This window comes from Archocentrus centrarchus, chromosome 13 (assembly GCF_007364275.1).
Source record: "Archocentrus centrarchus isolate MPI-CPG fArcCen1 chromosome 13, fArcCen1, whole genome shotgun sequence".
In the NCBI taxonomy this organism is placed as follows: Eukaryota; Metazoa; Chordata; class Actinopteri; order Cichliformes; family Cichlidae; genus Archocentrus; species Archocentrus centrarchus.
This window is the reverse complement of record NC_044358.1, coordinates 41,838,354-41,856,632: the sequence shown is the minus strand read 5'-3', so window position 1 is coordinate 41,856,632 and position 18,279 is coordinate 41,838,354. Positions and strand designations below refer to the sequence as shown.

The following is an 18,279-nucleotide window of genomic DNA, read 5'->3' as shown; positions in this document are numbered from 1 at the left end:
TCCCCACAGTGAGCAGATTAGGCTTTATCTCTGCTGCGGAGTGTGAAAATCACGGCACAGTGCTTTAATCTGTGTAAAGGCCAAATGATTAAAGAGGGAAATAGATGGATAAAGGAGTCATCACACTAAATAACAGCAACACTGATACGATTACACGAGAACTAAATCAAGAAAGTGTCCTACTATAACTGACCTGGTCTAGTTTAGTCTCAAACTGAGCTGGCATCTTTAATATCGAAGCAGCAGAATTAAAAGCGCCAACATTGACCCACGCTGAAAAGAAACTATAGCTCTGTTTTAGCAAACGTGTATGATGACATTTTACTTTAACAACCAAAAATAACATTTACAAAGCTGATGCAATAACAGGGACAGTATTTATGGTGACACCTCGTCGATATGTGTGTTGAAACACAATGTTACGATGCCCAGTCATTTTGACAGCTTATTGAGTTGATAGAGGTGTCAATTGCCCTTTCCATCACCCACCCCTCACCCAGCACCCGGCCCATCCTTCATCCCTCTCTCCCCCCTCCTCCCGGCTGTTTCGAGCTGTCAGGGAAGCAGCCTATAAAATCGAAAAGGGACGGAGCTGCGAGGAGACCGCTGGTACTGAGGAAAGAGTGCAAGTACAGCTCTGCTTTCGGAAAACTTTCTGCCTGGCTCAAACTCGGATGATTCCAAACAGCGGACTTTCAAACCTAATGACAAAGGACGTTTTGGTATAAGGAGGAAACTTTTTTATTTTTTTTTTCGTTACTGTCCCAGTCGCTTTAAGCCGTCGGCTTTTCGGGAATTTTGAAGGAAGTGTTCTGCGGAGGTTTGGGATGCTGCTTCCCCGCGCGCTCCACTCCCTGCTTTGCGCACTAAGCTGCGCGTGGTGGCTGCACAGCGGAGCGGCCTCGCGGCTCAAGTCTCCCTCTCTGCCCATCCAGCCCGAGAGAGAACCGCTGCCCTTCAAAGGCTCATCAGGTATGGTTCGTTTCCTATGGTTTTACAATGTGATAATTTAGGCCACTGTGACCGATTCTGCTGGCAGCCAGAGTGAGTATTTATACGACCGATGCCTATAAAAAAATGGCTGCACTCCTTGAAAGCCTTTAAAGGATGCAGACGTCAGGGTTTGGCTACAACAAGCTGCATTTACTGGTATCAATTTCAAGCTTCAAAACCAGATAACCCTGCTGAGTAAGCTGTTTCCCAGGGGGCAGCACTGAGCACCAGCTAATTATCAATGTAAAAGTCCAATTTTATTTTAAATTAATTCTGTTTGGTTTGAAGGTTTTACCGAAGTGGGCACACTTTGGTACAAACATACTATAAATTTTCTTATGAAGGTAGGGGTGCGTTGCTACGTGCGCTATAGGGGTGAGAGGTTATGACCCTAGTTCAACCCTCTGGCGCTGTTCGGGATAGCTGAGCTGGATAACGTTTAAAAACCGTTAAATCTCCGCAGGAAAAGGGAACTTCTTCCACTGCAATAGTACACGGCCTCTTTTTTTCCCCCGAGTTTCCTTCTTCAGTTCCAGGTTGCTTCATGTGTAAACTAGCGGCAAACATGTGAGTCATAACCGCAGTGGATGCCTTTTGATTCATGTGTGAAAGCCCCTTCGTACAAAGCTCGCTGCGGTTTTTATAAGGTAACTACTCTGGAGTTCAGAGCAGCGGGAACTCCACGTTAAACACCCCCTTATAACGTGTAATTTCATGTTGGAAACTCTAATCAATCGACTTTCCATTACAAGCATTGGCTCCTCCGAGATGATTTATTTCAGCGCAGCACGGAGTGGCAGGCTCTCAGTTTGGCTCCCTTTAACTCGACTGGACTGTTTAAAGTGTGCAGTCACTTTAATGAAAGAATAATGCGAACCAGCTTGGTGGAGGAGCGAGGAGAGCCATCAGATCGAGTGAAGCTGGCCAGGGGTAACATCAAGTTTGTGTGCACACCACATACAGTCACCCTAACCAAAAAATAATTACAATACTCCTGTAGTAACTCAGCGTGACAAACACTTAATTATGAGTGCAACCTTGTAATAACAACACTAAAAGCTATTTTTATCCCCTGTAACATCAATATACAGCCCGGTCCCTACATATTAGAACAGGGATGTGTATTTTATAGCCGTGGCTCTGCTCCAGCACACTGGATTTAAAGTGCAAGGCTCACTATAATGTGCTGACTTTTCAGCTGCAAGAGTGTTGGAGTTTCTTCACATTCACTCTGGGTAAATAAGGAAAGAGTTTGCCTAGTTCAAAAAAAAGTTTTCATTTTAGAACTGATGCTAAAGTAGAGTGAAACAAAACGGACGCATTATGTACTGCAAAAATCCTTTTCACAGAAGTGCTATATATTGTATAATATTTATAAAATGCCCGCTGAATTAATTAAGGGTTGGCCTGTGCTCTGTGTGTGTGTGCGTGTGTGTGTGTTCCTGGGGAACTCTGATAAAGTTTCAGTGGAAAATGGCACGTCTCTCCGGATCATTTAGATCAGACAGGATGCAGGGGTTGAGTTCCAAAACATGAGGCATCCAGGGAGTTTAGGTGGCTTCCAGCAAGTCTGGGCAGTGAGCTAGTATGTGGGATTTATTTGTTAAGTATGCAAATGAGTATTGTGGTCTGGTATGTGTGGTTTGTCATTAAAAAAAAAAAAAAAACAGTTTAACTTTTTCTTGCTCTTAAAGTGGACCTATTATGCTCATTTTCAGCTGCATATTATTTATTAGTGGAACCTACTAGAGTAGCTTTGCATGATTCTCTGTTCAAAATAATCCTTATTTATCTTGTACTGGACCTTTGTGCCCCCCCCCCCCCCCCCCAACACACACACACACACACACTCTCCATCCACCGTCTGAAGCAAGACAAACAGCCCCCACCCCCCCACCTCCCTTTTGACCAGTTTTCTGGGCTGCATACACAAAAGGTTCAGACAGCAGGTGGGTGCTACTGTGTGCCTGTGATGACTACATTAGGGGTATCTGCCCTTAGTTCATAGAGGGTTCTTGTACATACTCGGACCTTTGAAATTTATGACAGAAAATGCATAATATGTCCACTCTAAATACCAAAAGGTCCAGCTCATATCTTAAAATGCTTTGTTATTTTTTCTTTGCTTCCCATAATTAATTTTAGCATCGATAAGAAAAAAAAAAAAATCTCATTTTTGAAAATATAACTTTGCTTTTCTAATCAAGTTGTTCTTTGGTTTGAAAAGAGCCAAAGAAATGAGGCTGGTAACTGCCTCGTGTTTCCTCCTGAAGGCTGCTGTGTATAATCAACAACTTTTGTGTTGCAGGATGCTCATTTGGAGGTCACTTTTACTCCCTGGAAGACAAGTGGCACCCAGACCTGGGGGAGCCCTTTGGCATCATGCACTGTGTCCAGTGCCACTGCGAACCTGTAAGTCTCGCCTCAGTATGATCTCACTCAACATGTTGTGTTTCACTTTTTTTTTTACTTTGCAGTAAGCTCTGACTCCCAGTGAGCTGAATAATGTGTGTGGTTTTCTGTATTAGCAAAAGCCTCGCCGTGGTAAGATGATGGGGAAGGTGAACTGCAAGAACATAAAGCAGGACTGTCCAGCCCTGGACTGTGATAACCCCGTCCAGCTGGCAGGGCACTGCTGCAAAACCTGTCTTCAAGGTAATCATCCTCAGACTCAGTTGTCAATTGTTGCTCTCAGGTTTTTTCTCAGATTTGAATCCATTCTAGGAGTCCTAAATACACACGTAACAATCAGCTGAAAAAGCAACAAACCATACGGGGAAAAACAGTTGCTTCCCTCCTTTGTCACATCAGCAATTTCTTTTCCACATTTTCTTTTGTTTATTCTGGTTGATTCATATTTCTTTCTTTCTCTCCTTCCTCTCCTCCTCCTTCTTCCCCCTCACTGTCACCTTTTCCTGGTGGTTTTTTTTCTCCCCTCCCCTGGGTGAGCTAGTTAGCCTTCAGAACAGCTGCTGAATACAATGAGCGAGTCAATTGTTTTTCCATTCAGCCGCATCAAATAGACATTTTCCCTAACCAGTCTCAGCTGAAAGCACCACCCACCTACTTAGCCTCATTCTCACATAGTCACTTACCTTGTCCACACACTGCTGCGCACACTGTTTCACCCCATTAGGGAGTTAGAACTGCTTTGCACATGCTCACACACTCACGCACACACAGGGTGGGTCTTCATGCTGCAGTGGTATTCTCCATGGGTGTTTTTCTCCATGGCATGGTAATGGAATGGAAAGTAAAGGTAAAACACTGTGGGGACACTATGTGTGTGTTGTGGTCAAGTTTTAAGGAAAAGGTTGAGAGTGTTTGTCTTAGCTTTGGCAGCCTTGCAACTGGTATATTTGTGTAAGTGCTGGAAAATGGTGTGTGTGTGTGTGTGTGTGCGCACCTGAGGATGTAGTATTGCCAAGTGGGGAGAAGTGAGAGTGATGCTGCCCAGAAGGCCTCGAGCGTGCCCAGTAGAGCAGACGAATCATGAGATTGGAGATTTGTAGGTGGTGTGTTTCGACATGTGTGTGAATCCGACACAGCAGACAGTCCAGTTGAGTTCCTTAGGGGAAAAAAACAAAAACACACACACAAAAAAGACAGCTTTTTGGTGAAATAGCGTTTGGGTGACTAAGAGGCAGAGTGCGGTTTGCGTTCTCAAGAACATGTCGGGCACGGGGGGGGGGGCTCTGTTTGGCTGAATGAGCACCGCCTTGTGTGTCACTGTATGTCTGTGCATGTGTGTGTATCCACACACTACATCAGGCGAGTCTGTGTGAAACAGCAGGTCATTGTTAGGATCGCATGCCAGTGTCACTCCCAATTCTCCTTAAGTTCTTCTGCTGCAAGAGACAACCGGTGCTGAGAGAGAGGAAATAAATGGCATCTGACGTCTTCTGTTGCATTTTTTATTTTTTTTTTCTTCCTGTCTCTCCTCATTTTTTGGGAGTTTCTACCTGCTGCGCTCAGCCTAGATTTGTCACCGTTCAGTCACTTTTATCCACAGGTTTTGCACGCCATCCGTCCTTAAAGCACAACAGCAAACGTTTTATTGACGCGTGTGCACCAGACTTTGGCAGAATTGGTTTTCAAATGTTTGGCTTTATGCTGTTTATCTTGCCAGGTGCTGACACTGTTTTCAAAGGCAGACGCTGAAAGAAATCTCAGCAGCTTAGCTGTAGTAATAGCATTTGGGTTTTCCAGAGAATTTGATGAGTTGGCTTCACAAAGGTCTAAGAACTTGCTGCTTAAATAAGAGCTCTTATTTGTCGTTCTATATTCAGTTTGCGACTTATCCTCCTGAAATATAGCACAGTCAGAATAAACAAGTTAATGTCACTTATTTAGTTAATTTGCTCAACATGTTTATTTTGATTACTTTCTTATTATTGTATTTACTTAGCTAGGTTAAGTCACACACGATAACGTTTTTCAAAAGAATTATGCAGACCCACTGCCTCCAAAAATATACCAATTATAGTACACCAAAGCAACGAGATTTACTTAGTTTTAAATTAAATGCACTTATTGCAGCCATAGTTTAGCAAAAGAAATAAATAAACTATTTTTTTTAGAGGTTAGGCATGCTTGCACACAGTATTTACGCTGTGTGTTAAGAGACAGACATCTCATTTTTTCTCATTCATGTGTCCTGTTCATGTGTTATTGGCTACCCCTGTACAGCGTTCTCAGCCACACAAACAGTAGAAACCACATTTCACATCCACAAGAAGTCTAAACACAACATAACCGAACTGACCAAACTTATTCCCATGAGAAAAAGTAAACATCAACAAATGAAATAAATGCAGGCAAAGAGTACAGAGTACTTCATTTATGCTAGTTTCTGAAGTTTACATACTTAAGTTAAATGTGCTAATTTAAATTATGTAAGGACACTGCTTGCATTTACAGTGTTGAATTGATTTAGGTCAGCGTCCATTTTCAATACAGTATTTTAGGAAACTCTGCATTTCCATATATAGCATTTTACGCTATTTGCAGGTGTCTCAGTGTGTTTCTTACTTTTATTTTTCTTTTGAAGGTGGCAAACAGCAGATTGACTCGGTGCTGAACACCTTTGAATATTTCCGCCGGAAGAGCAAAGAGAGGGAGGAAGAGCTCCATAAGTCATACAATGACAGATCCTACCTGAGCTCCGAGGACGTGGGGCCGGGGGAGAGCCGCACGGGTACGTTTTGAGCACCTGCTCACAAATAGACAGAATTGCCCTGTACACACATAATATGGAGCTTGAAATAAGACACTACAGCTAATTCAAGATGCTGTTGTTGTGTAGACTTTGTAGCAGTGTTGACAGGAGTGAAGGACTCATGGCTGCCCTGCTCTAGTGGAGTTGCCAGAGTTCGCTTTACTCTGACCAGAAGCAGCCTGACCTTTTCCATCACATACAAGAGGTAAGACCTCCCTCTCACCCTCTTGTTTCTCAGCAGGTGTCGCTCCCTTCTTTTTGTGATCAGCTACACTAAGATCAGTGCTTATGCTAACTATTCCAGCTCCTTTTGGGATTATTCCAAACAAACCTCCTGTGTTCAGAGAGTTTTCTATTTTCTTTAAATAAAGACATTTTTGGAGTGGCATTCAGTATTATAGAATACAAAACTGGAATTGGAGAAAAATAGTTATAAATGTAAAATTGCAGCAATTAACATTTTAAATTAAATTTTTGCCCATTTTTATGCCTACATTTTGCTTACCCCTCATTCTCGCTTTCCAGAATAGCCAGTCCCAGTAAGATTGTCTTCCTGGACTCAGATGGGACCCCTGCTTTTGAGTACAGAGTCCCCAAGGGTCAGTCGGACATGGTAAGAATCGGAAATCATCTCCTTGCTTCCTGTTTTATGTGCATGTGTGTTTCCTGAGAGAAATGGAAATAAAGCACCAGTGTGAAGAATGTTCTCACCCTACGACTTCTTCACTCATAACTCACTCTGCAATAATAAACAATAAACACACTCACTGACACAATCGTACACACGCGGCGACACTTCCTCTCCGTTTCACTGCGTGTTTCTGAATATCACAAATGCAGCCTGATTGCAGTCATGTGGCCGTTCAGGTTTTTTAAGGTTAATAACAGGCCAGTGTTATCCAGATACATCAGTAAACTGATATGTTGATGTAACGGTACTAACTGTGTATGTGTGTCCACATGCTCCCCGGGGTTTGACGCTGTCACTACACATCGTTTCCTGCCAAAATACACACACATCTCCGCATTCCATTTCAAACCTGAACTGCCTGCTCAGTGAGGCAGGAGCCCCCTAAATGCAGGTCCCAGAAATTGGGCCTATTATTATTTTTAGATAAATGTCAGCGTCAAGCACCAGAGGACCTTAGAGAAAACACTCTGGCACGAAAAAAGGAAGGAGGGATATGGCGAGGGGGGGGTTTGCTTGAGCAAAACTTTTGGGAAAGAGAGGATTTTTCACATGTTACATCACTGCTTAGCAGGGGGACAGAGAACATTGCTAATTAAAATGGAGATTACCCCTGAACTCTTGAGTTATGAGGTGCAGGCACACTGCCACATTTCTTCTCTCTGCTGTCAGGGAGAGGTTTTATGTTGAAGGTTTGCAGCCCAGGATTGAGAGTACAATAGCTGGATGCATTGAACAGATGTGCATGTGTTATCTGTGTCTTTTTCTGCCATCCTGAAAAAGTAGGAAATTATTTTCATGTTTTAAACACTTACCTGCTTCTGTGTGTAGATCTGCGGAGTATGGAAGAACGTGGCTGAGCCTCTGCTGCGACAGCTGCAGTCAGAGCAGATGCGCATCAGTATGTCCACGTCTACAGGCCAACGAGAAGAAGTGGAGGGAAGGATCATCAAACACAGAGCCCTGTTTGCTGGTGTGTATCCATGTGGGGATACTGTGGTTCTCTCATGGTTCATTTTTTTTTCCTTTAGACAAGTGTACGCCTTTGTCTTTGTGTCACAGTACACAATAAGCTCAATATTTACAAAGCAGCAGAACAGTGTATATTTTCATGTAATCTTAAAAGGCTTTGTGTGGATTAATGTAGCTAAAATGTGCCTGCTTTGTTTACAAGTCCTGTAAGAGAATGCAGAGCTAATGTCCACATGTGTTTTATACAGAGACATTCAGTTCAATATTGGCATCAGAGGAGGAGAATTCAGCCATGGGAGGCATCGCCATGTTGACACTGAGTGACACTGAGAACAACCTCCACTTCATCCTCATCCTGCAGGGCCTCATCCAACACAAGGATAAAGGTGGGGGGGTTATTTTCTTGAAATCTTTCTGTAAATGTCAGTGATTCAATCTGCAAATCAGGGAGTGGAAAGGGGTGAAACTGAGACAACTCTCTCTCCCTCTCCTCAGACCCCGTTTTGGTGCCCATCCGAGTCCAGCTCTTGTATCGGCAACATGTTCTGAGAGAGATCCGAGCCAACATCACCTCTCATGTGAGTACCCAGGGGCATTAAGCTTGATGTACAGTTCCCTGACTTCTCCTGTATCCCCGATGCCCCCCCCCCCCCCTCCCCCCGTTCATGTTTCTTCTGAGAAATTTGCACGACCTTAAAACTTTATTGTAAATGATGCTTGTGTTCGTAATGTTGTTTAATACCACCGAAGCTGCCATAATATATGAAACTCAGAATAAACTCCTTTCATACCAGACTCAAGGTGTAGTTGACTCTGCATACTGAGGGAGATTTTTTTTTGTGAGAGAAATATTAGATAAGTTTACTGCCACAGAATCCATCCATCCATTTTCTTCCACTTATCCAATTCAGGGTCACAGGGGGCCTGGAGCCTATCCCAGTTGCCATAGAGTGAGAGGCAGGGTACACCCTGGACACTCACATTCACGCCTATGGGCAATTTAGAATAATCAATTAATCTAAACCTGCAAGCTGCCACAAAAGAGCCCACGCAGAAAGGCCCCAACCAGAAGGTGTATTTGAACCCAGGACCTTCTTGCTGTGAGGAAACAGTGCTAACCACCACACCACCATGAGATGGACTAACAGATAAGGGGTGGCAGACTAACAGTTAATTGGCTGACTGGAGGAGGCGCAGTGTTGTTTTCACTAAGAAACCTAGGGCGCAGAACACCCCACGCCTCTTCCTCTTGGAGATGTGGTTTTGTCACCACATCCTAGCTTTGTTGCCGCCACCGCCGCTCTGATCACAGCTGAGACAGGGCTAGAAAAAAAAATCTGGATGTAGAGGAAACTGCGGAGGGGAGAAAGTTTGCAAGTAGTTTTGCAGGAGACAGATGTGAGCTTGGGATGAGACGTCGCGGAGAAAAAGAGGGAGGTAAAGAGGATGCACTGCGTACACACTCCTCACACATGTCAGTGGTTAGTGGTCTGTGGGGCTCAGATGGATGGAGGGAGGAAGGAGGGAGGGAGGAGGAGGAGTGATGAAAGGCGGGTCTGTTTTTAATTCTGCCAGGAATTGCGCGAAGGGCCGATGCGCCTCTTTCTGAGACTGTCCATGAAAAATATGTGCAAAACACGCACTTTAACTATGAACTACATATCGTACATCATTTCTAGTTGGATAATGATGATGAAGATAATTGGCTTTATTTTTCCCTCCTCTCTCATTATTGTGTCCATTCACCTTCCCTCTCTGGAGCCCCCTTTTGCCGTTCCCACTCTGTTTTGACCCCTCACTGTGTGGATTTATGGTACATGTGTATTTATATTGAACTGTGGCCCCAGAGGTCATAAAAGTAACATTTCTCCAAACGCACTGGCGCATCTGTCCTATTAATCCAACATTTTTCTATGTCTTTTTTGGAGTGTGGTCAGCCTGCATTAAATTGAACTTCTCTCAGTATGAGCAATGCAAGCCATATTTTTTGCCCCAAGTTTTAAGAGTGCATCTGTCAGTGGGGGTGTTCTTAAAGACATTTTCTTTCGGTAAAAGAGCCATTTGTGTGTAATTAATCCTGTAAGAGAATGCAGAGCTAATGTCCACATGTGCTTAATTAATCACTAATCAGTCAGAAAGCCATTAATGCTCTCTGACTTTGTGATGCCTTTTTGACTGCTGTATTTATTTTATCTCGAGCAGATTTCAGCGTCCTGGGTTTTGTTTTGCTCTCTGTGCTGCAGATCGCCTTTTAGCACAAAATGAAGAAAAAATGTTCATATTATTTGGATACTGGTTTAAATATGTTGTGGTTTGGTTACTCTGGTAACATACCAACATTCTGCCAACAGCATCTAAACAGCATAATGTGACATTTTCATTGCTAGCACTGAAAAGGCATTGGTTTGCAGGGGAAACTGGTTTTATGTTTGTCCTCTTTGTGGATCCACATTTAACTTTTTGTATTTTCCAATCTGAGCAGGATCCAGACTTTGCAGAGGTGCTGACGGACCTGAACAGCCGCGAGCTGTTCTGGTTATCTCGCGGTCAGCTGGAGATCGCTGTGGCCGCAGAGGGTCAGGATCCCAGGCAGATCTCGGGCTTCATCACAGGCAGAAAATCTTGTGACAGTAAGTGCTCCCTACTTATACATGTGACCAGTAGGGTTAAGACACCAGACAATGAGGCTGCTGAGAATGTGTTCTGTTGGTTTGTTGGCTCGTCCATCTGTGGACTGTTTTTGTCATTCGCCTCTATAAATACTCTGTGTTCTTTCAAGTCTTATCGCTGGGGGAAAACCATGTTTATAGACCTTCTGTTTGACTTGGTGGCCCACCAACACTGTGTTTGTGCGTGTGTGTGTGTGTGTGTGTGTGTGTGAAAGAGACAGAGAGTGAAAGGCGGCTTCAGGAATGTTGTGGACAGCCTAATCGTCTGAAACCGTTAAAGCGTGCACACATGGTCTTTCCATGCGATGCATACTTGGACGTTTCACATCAGTGTGTCCAGCACTCTGAAATATTTATTGTGATACACAGACAAATATGTATGATGATGCTTGTTTGTAATAACATCTTTACACACACACTCACCCACACACTGGCACTGCCAAGGTCACAGTCTGCTGGACTTGTGTCTCCATGCCGGTGTTCCGTTCCTGTGATTAACAGCTTGACATTATGTCTGAAGAATTCAAACCCAACACCCTCTTTTCCCCTCTCCCTCTTTTCTCTTCAACTCTTTCCCTCTCTCATTCTCATAGCCTCTCCCTTCACATCTCTATCCCATCATCTCCTCTCCTTTTTGGCGTAATTCTGCCTCGCTGGCTTCTTTTTGTCTGTCATTTTTGAAAAATTTTCTCAGCACTCTTCTCTATTACTCATTCCCCCTTGTCCTCTCAGCTCAGTCTTTCTAAGCCTTCTGCTTTCAGCAAAGGTTACCTCATTTTGAGGCTTGATCTTGGGTGGGTTTTTGTATGCACATGTGCCAACATATATGCTTTTAGCCTGAATTCTCACACAGTCACACAACCAGACACACCTCTTGATTAACAGTCCAATTGAATCTGCCCCTCAATGACTCTTTTTCAGTAAGTGAACAAAATTGTAAGTTAAAATTGTGGCTAAAGAGTTTTTCTTTCTCAGAAAACTTGAACGTGACAGAAATCGTTACCTCATCTCGCATGCCGTCAGGCTGTACATTAAGGAGAGGGCCGTCTAAGGGGATAGTTTTAGATAAGTAATGCAAACAGGAATGTGCTCTAAAGTTTTTGATAGTAATCTGTCTTTCTCTGGCGCAGCTATTCAGAGCGTGATGTCCAGCAATGATGCATTGATCCCGGGGAAGACGGGAGGCGTGGGATCTGCTATCTTCAGCCTCCATGATAACGGAACGCTGCACTACCAGGTATGAGTCTGCTCACTCTCGGAGGGTTCTGGTTATTCAAAAATCAGTATTGCAATAAATATTTTGTCTGAGTGTTGCAAGAGGTCCAGCTGTATTTCTGTCAGGACACTTTAGTCAAAATAGGCTTATTATTTCAATGTGTAGTAATTTATATTTAGAGGGGTTCTGTTCAGGGGACCTCACCACCCTTTAACATGCATATGTGGCAAGATCAGCAGCAAGAGTCCACCCTCAGAATAGAGCAGACATTACAGACGGTGGACATGACACTGATTAATTTAGAAATAGCATGAATAGCAAGAAATAAAGAAGCGGGTTGCAGAGGCAGCAGCAACTGGATTTTATTATAATAACTATACAGTAAAATTATCAGAGACCCATACATTGCTGACAGTGATTAGATTTCAACCCTTTTTCTCTCATCCTCTTCATGCAGGTTCAGATCGCGGGGCTCACCAGCGATGTCGTCAGCCTCACTGTCGAGTTGAAACCACGGAGGAGAAACAAGCGCTCCATCCTGCACGATTTAACTCTAGACTACAGCAAGGCCACAGGGCAGGCAGTGGGCACCTGGAGCCGCCTGGAGGCTCGCCACATCCACATGCTGCTGCAAAATGAGCTCTTCATCAATGTAGCAACAGCACACAGCCAGGAGGGGGAGCTGCGGGGGCAGATCAAGGCCCTCCCTTATAGTGGCCTTGAGGCACCTAGACATGGTATACACAGATGGAGGGAAGGGACTGGTGGGAGGAAGGTTATGAAATTAATAAAATACATCCAAAAACTGCTTCCTCATTTAATGTTCCTTCTTCTTTCTCCAGAGTTGCCCACCCCTCTAGCTGGGCACTTTGTGTCCCCACCAGTAAGAACGGGTGCTTCTGGACACGCCTGGGTGTCAGTGGACAAACACTGCCACCTGCATTATGAGATACTTGTCGCAGGCCTCAGCCAAACCGATGACCTGACCGTGAACGCCCGCCTCCATGGACTGGCTGAGATTGGAGAGCTAGATGACAACACCCACATGAGGCTGCTCACTGGCTTTTATGGCTCAAAGGTACATCAGTGTACACCATAAATGTGTCCTAAATCAGCAAATTTGGAATACAGAAAAACACTCAGGTTGTTTGTCTTTTGTCTCCTCCAGGCTCAGGGAGTGTTAAAGGATATCAGTGTTGAATTACTGAAACATCTGGACCAGGGAACAGCCTTCATCCAGGTTAGCACCAAGATGAACCCTCAAGGAGAAATACGAGGACAGGTATGTTCAACTTCTGTGTTCAGTTTGTGCTTTTTAATAAAACGTGCATTTTTGTGGTTTCGTCAAATGTAGACTGTATAAAAGATCAATGTAACCACTATGATTCCACAGTTTGAAGTGTAATTTTGCATGTGTGCATATGGAAGCTATGGAAGCCATCTGAGTGTTTACGAGTCTGTGCGATTACCCACTTAGTGGACGCTAGCCCACACAAACAGCACACTTTCACTGGCAGGTGCTGTCTGTCTGTCAAAGAGGTGAAGAATCCATTTTAATGTGGATCAAGGAGACACACAAACACGGCCCACAGTTGCTTACAAAGCTAGTTGCAACATTGCAGGTGTAGTTGTTGAACAGTATTTGTAGGCTGCCAGGTACAAGGAAGAAAAACACACATTTAGAACAGAAGGATCCAGCTGTTTTAATAGAAAACAGGTCCAACACATAAACAGCCATCTGCTCAGGAGCATGAAAATGCACCATTTAGGAACAGTTAACAAGTTGACTTGACACCAGTTTTGAGTCAGCTGTGTCCAGCATCACTCCTGCCCTAACCTTCCTTTTCTCTTTCCTTTTCTGACCTTATTTCCCCCACCCTTTCTTGTTTTTCTTTCATGCCCTCCACATCCATCTGTCGCTTCCTTTCTTTCCCCCACACATTTCCGCTCACCAGGTCCATGTTCCAAACAACTGTGAGTTTGGGACCAGGAGCGAGGCGGAGGAGGAGGAGGAGGAGTTTGATGACTTGCTCGCAAAGGACCCCGAGGAGCTGAAAAAAGACCCCCATACCTGTTTCTTTGAGAACCAGCACTACCCTCACGGTTCCAGCTGGACACCCAACTATGACAAATGTTTCTCCTGCATCTGCCAGGTTAGAACCAGAAACACAAAAAAAGCAGTTCTTTGATGCTCAAATTAACAATTATAATAGAATGTTGTAACATTTAAAAAGCAGTTCATGTCTCACTCATGTCTGTGTCAAACGTTTGGACTTTTCTGCTGTAGAAGCGAACAGTGATTTGTGATCCAGTCATCTGCCCAGCGTTGACCTGCTCCAGAACCATTAAACCGGAGGGCAAGTGCTGTCCCATCTGTGATGGTGAGATAGTCTGATTCTGGTTCCGTAAATGTGTTCAGCATCAGGTTTCATACTGCTTTCTGTGGACATTTTATCCCCACAGCAATCGTAAAGCTTCAAACTAATTCCTCCATTTCCCTTTTCCTGTACAGAGAGGAAGGAGCCCAAGGACATGAAAGCTCCAGAGAGGGTTGATGAACATCCTGAAGGTAGGCACCAATTCTCCTGTGGGTAACTCAACTTCTGTTTCTTTCTCATTCTTTGAAAGGGACCTTTTTTGCTCATTTCCACCTCCATATTTTCATTGTTAATCTCCAATAGAGCAGCTCTGCATGACTCACAGTTAGAAGTAATCCTCATTTATCTTAGACCCTTGACACAGCTCCTCAGTTTATCTGCTGACTGAAACAAGTCATTTTTTAGCCCTCTTCCTCCTCCTTTTCAGCCAGCTTTTTTCTGATTGGGAGCCCCTCATGAAACTGGTTAGAACAACAAGTAGCCAGAGCTGAGATGATCATATTAAGGATATCTGCTATTACTGAGCCAAGATTAGAAATATCTGAGCATTTAAAGGCTATGGGCTCACAAGGAGTACTTGTACATACAGCCATGTTTAATCTAAAATCACTCAAATGCATAACAGATCCCCTTTAACTTTTCTTTTGTCTTTATTTCTATGCTGCATTTTCTCATTCAGGGAGTTCCTTATCGACTGTCCTCAGTAACCTTTTCTCTTTGTCAGGTTGTTACTTCGAAGGAGACCAGAAGATGCACGCCCCGGGAACCACATGGCATCCCTTTGTTCCTCCCTTTGGCTACATTAAATGTGCTGTCTGCAGTTGCAAGGTAAATATAGATCAATAAATCCCTTCACATCTGGCTGCCTTTACTTTCTGAAGGCTCTTAAAGGATCATTTGTCTTGTGTTAGACTCCAAAGAATTGAAGCCTAAATACATTTCTCATCAGTTCTTGCTTGGAAAATGTCCAAACTATTTATGTGGAAAAAGCAATAAGTCAGCTGCAGAAGTTGAGAATTGCTGCTAACCTGCTGCTGTGGCTGTGTTTCATCCATAGGGATCTACAGGAGAGGTTCACTGCGAGAAGGTGACGTGTCCGGTGCTGACCTGCAGTCACCCAGTGAGACGTCACCCCACCGACTGCTGTAAGGTATGTCCACAGGAGGCGAGGACCACTGCAGGCCTGGAGCAGAGTGACATGATGCAAGCCGACAGCCCCAGATACTGCAAATTTGGCAAGAACTATTACCACAACGGCGACAGCTGGCATCCCTGGGTGCCGCTGTTTGGTGAGATGAAGTGCATCAACTGCTGGTGTGATGTAAGTAAATATGACACAAGAGGAAATTCTTTTACTCTGCCCAAATGTTAATTTAATATTAGTAAAGTGTTTTAGATACTTGAATGTGCTATTTTATTACACAACAAAGGAAATGAATCATAGTTCATAGTTTGTGTCTAATGAAACTTTAAAATGGCTCTGAAGAGGATTTTTTCTATCAACCGCAGCCCAAATAACTATGAGCAGTGTCATTTGGACCAATTCCATTATTGAGTTATCACCCAGTTTTGCTGTTCTCCTCAGTAGCGTTCAACATTTAAGTGTCTTTCAGTTCACTGTTAGAGTTATTCTTTTTTTGGTCACTGTTCACATCATCCTCATTTCCAGCTGCAGTAGGCAACAGCTGGTATTGGTTAAGAATGCTAATAAAGGCTTTGTATCCTACCTAGCCACTATAGCTAACTCTGTTAGCTACAGTGGTAATGGACATAATTTTTATTAGCCAGATAATCTTAAAGAAATTAGCAGAAAGGTGACAGTATTATTGCAGTTATCAAAGACTGCATATTCAGTGTTGAGCTTACAGCTAAAAAGTACAGCACAGCAGGGAAGGTTTTCTATAACAGTTGAATAAAGCAACTTTTAACTCTACATGTTTTTTTTTCATGAAGCCGTCATTTTTCTCCATTGTTTTCCACAGCACGGTGTGACCAAGTGTCAGAGGAAGCAATGTCCACTTCTGACCTGCTCCAACATCACCCGCACAGAGAGCTCCTGCTGTCCTGAATGTGTTGGTAAGCACACTATCATCACCTTTTGAGAGGTCACCTGATATGTAATAAAAAACCTCAATGAGTATAAATAGGTGTTAACAATGTGTAAATATCTGCAATAAAATCTAATTTGTTCATAGAACCGTTTAATAAATTGGCCCAAGTTGCTCCTACTTTAGTTAAAAACATTTTACTTGGAGGCTGTTTCTGTCTCACGATGATTCAAATCCTCCTCCAGAGTTTTTTCCGCCTTGACATGAAAAAGGTCCCATTTGAAGCTGTGGAATACTGGCACAATGTTGGCATCAAACCATGACATCCAAATCCTGCTGCTTGGGTACTCAGTAGATTTTGCTGTTCTCCACAGATGACAAAGAGGAAGATGACATGATGATGAAGGCTCCAGACAAAAGACAAACCTGGAGACACTACTGCCCCCCCCCACCCCCACCAATCCCCCACCTCCAAGATGGACCCAAAGCCAGAGCTGCTCACTGAGGTCTTCCCCTCTTCCCTTCCTTCCCGCTCCTGACACCCACCCTTTATCAGCTTCAGGATTGTAATGAGGCAAAGCGGACACAGCCGACCTATAAAATGGAAATAAAAGACTCAATAAGTGAAGGAACGGCGCTGTGGAGAGGACCCACCAGCATTTACTCACGTGCTGCCTTCTGCTCCGTGCCTCGATCATGTGTTGGATTTTTTTTTTTTTGGAAGCAACTCAACAAAGGGACAAAATGTGTGAACCAATACCGCTGTTCAGTGTTCTGAATTCCAGCCAGACTTTTAAATGTTGGTGAGATGGTTCGATTTCACAGACAGAGCTTCTTTAAAGTACAATCACCACTCTCGCTGGACGCAGTGAGGAAAGAGATGCTTAAATCAGTGTGAATGTGTGTGAGTGCGAGTGTTTTCTTTTTTTTTTTTTTCTTTTTTTTTTGGCCTGTAAAGAATATAAGTAATAAGCAAAACAAGATGTACATGACAGTCAAGTTAGTGGGGGGAAGGATAGGGTTTGAAAACTGTCTGCCACAGTCTGCTGCTTTTATTGTTGTAAGCACATTTCCACCCAGTATCGCTCACGTACGGCTCAGTACTGTTTGACAGCGAGAGGTCTGAAATACCTCCGGTTGATCACAGCTTCTCTGCTCTGGTTATTCCTGTTGCCGTTTTGAACTTCAATCAAACCTTATGAAGCTCTCTGTCTTTTTTGTTTATGAATATGAAGCTGGTTTACATTTTTGTATTTATTGAACAGTGTGGGAAAAAATTAAAAAGAAGTTTGTTAGTAAAAAATGGCCTGTGGGTTTGTTTTGGATGCCTGACAATTCCTCCCTCGTTGCTTTTTTAGCATTTATATCTTCACTTTTCATCTGGGGCTGGCAGGGTTTTTTCCATTTTTGTTGTTTTCTTTTTTGTGTTCCCTTCATGTTCCTCTTCTGCAGTGTTTCACATATGGAGCTGTGGAGTGGAAGTGACACACCAGATTGATCTGACTTCATCCTTTGCTTTCTCTTTTTTTCCTTTCTTCCCTTTTCTCCTCTGATCTTTTCTGTCATTTAATTTCTTCTATTTATTTTTTATTTTTCCTTCTGGCCCTTTTGCTCCATCCCTTCTTTCTTTTTTCCTGCCCTTGCTTGCTTTCCACATCACTTACCACATGTGCTCTGTAATGTTTTGCCCCATACATACCTCCCAATGAAAAGACACACACAGGCAGAGTGCAGACAGACTGGAACATAAATACATTTTCACAGATGTACACATGTACAAACTCCTGAATCAGGAGTACACACACTGCCAAAGGGCATGCAGAATTTTTTCCACTACACAAATACACAGACATGCACATAAATTTGCTGCTGCACTCTGTTGGACAAAGTATATTATTACACCAGAGGTGTGCTCTGACAACAGCTGGCTGACTGCACACCTGTTGACCTCCAGTATGTCAGTCTATGTGTGTGTGTGTGTGTGTGAATAATAAAGGCATATTGGAAAGTAATCATCAGGCCAGCAGGAAGAAGTGTAGGAGTTGGATAGTGGAGGTCAAGGGTTAAGTACCCTGTGGCAGCCTTTGACAAGTATGA

General features: G+C 43.5%; 1 protein-coding gene across 1 annotated transcript; it reads left to right on the top strand.

Moving 5' to 3' along the window:
- Positions 1–622: 622 nt before the first annotated feature.
- Positions 623–17,447, top strand: chrd (chordin). Its single transcript, XM_030744506.1, has 21 exons — positions 623–972; positions 3,302–3,405; positions 3,522–3,648; positions 6,044–6,190; positions 6,299–6,416; positions 6,737–6,824; positions 7,731–7,872; positions 8,120–8,257; positions 8,367–8,449; positions 10,354–10,501; positions 11,671–11,777; positions 12,214–12,493; positions 12,599–12,834; positions 12,925–13,038; positions 13,712–13,909; positions 14,044–14,137; positions 14,269–14,325; positions 14,859–14,962; positions 15,192–15,455; positions 16,117–16,210; positions 16,557–17,447. The coding sequence occupies exons 1-21, from the start codon at positions 828–830 to the stop codon at positions 16,685–16,687; spliced, it is 2,919 nt and encodes a 972-aa protein (XP_030600366.1). The 5' UTR covers positions 623–827; the 3' UTR covers positions 16,688–17,447.
- The last annotated feature ends 832 nt before the right edge of the window (positions 17,448–18,279 follow it).

Bases quoted from the DNA above. Each gene is read 5' to 3' on its own strand.
- chrd (XM_030744506.1), top strand. From the start codon at position 828: ATGCTGCTTCCCCGCGCGCTCCACTCCCTGCTTTGCGCACTAAGCTGC. The intron at 973-3,301 runs GTATGGTTCGTT...TTTGTGTTGCAG, and splicing joins GCCCTTCAAAGGCTCATCAG to GATGCTCATTTGGAGGTCAC. The intron at 6,191-6,298 runs GTACGTTTTGAG...GTTGTTGTGTAG, and splicing joins GCCGGGGGAGAGCCGCACGG to ACTTTGTAGCAGTGTTGACA.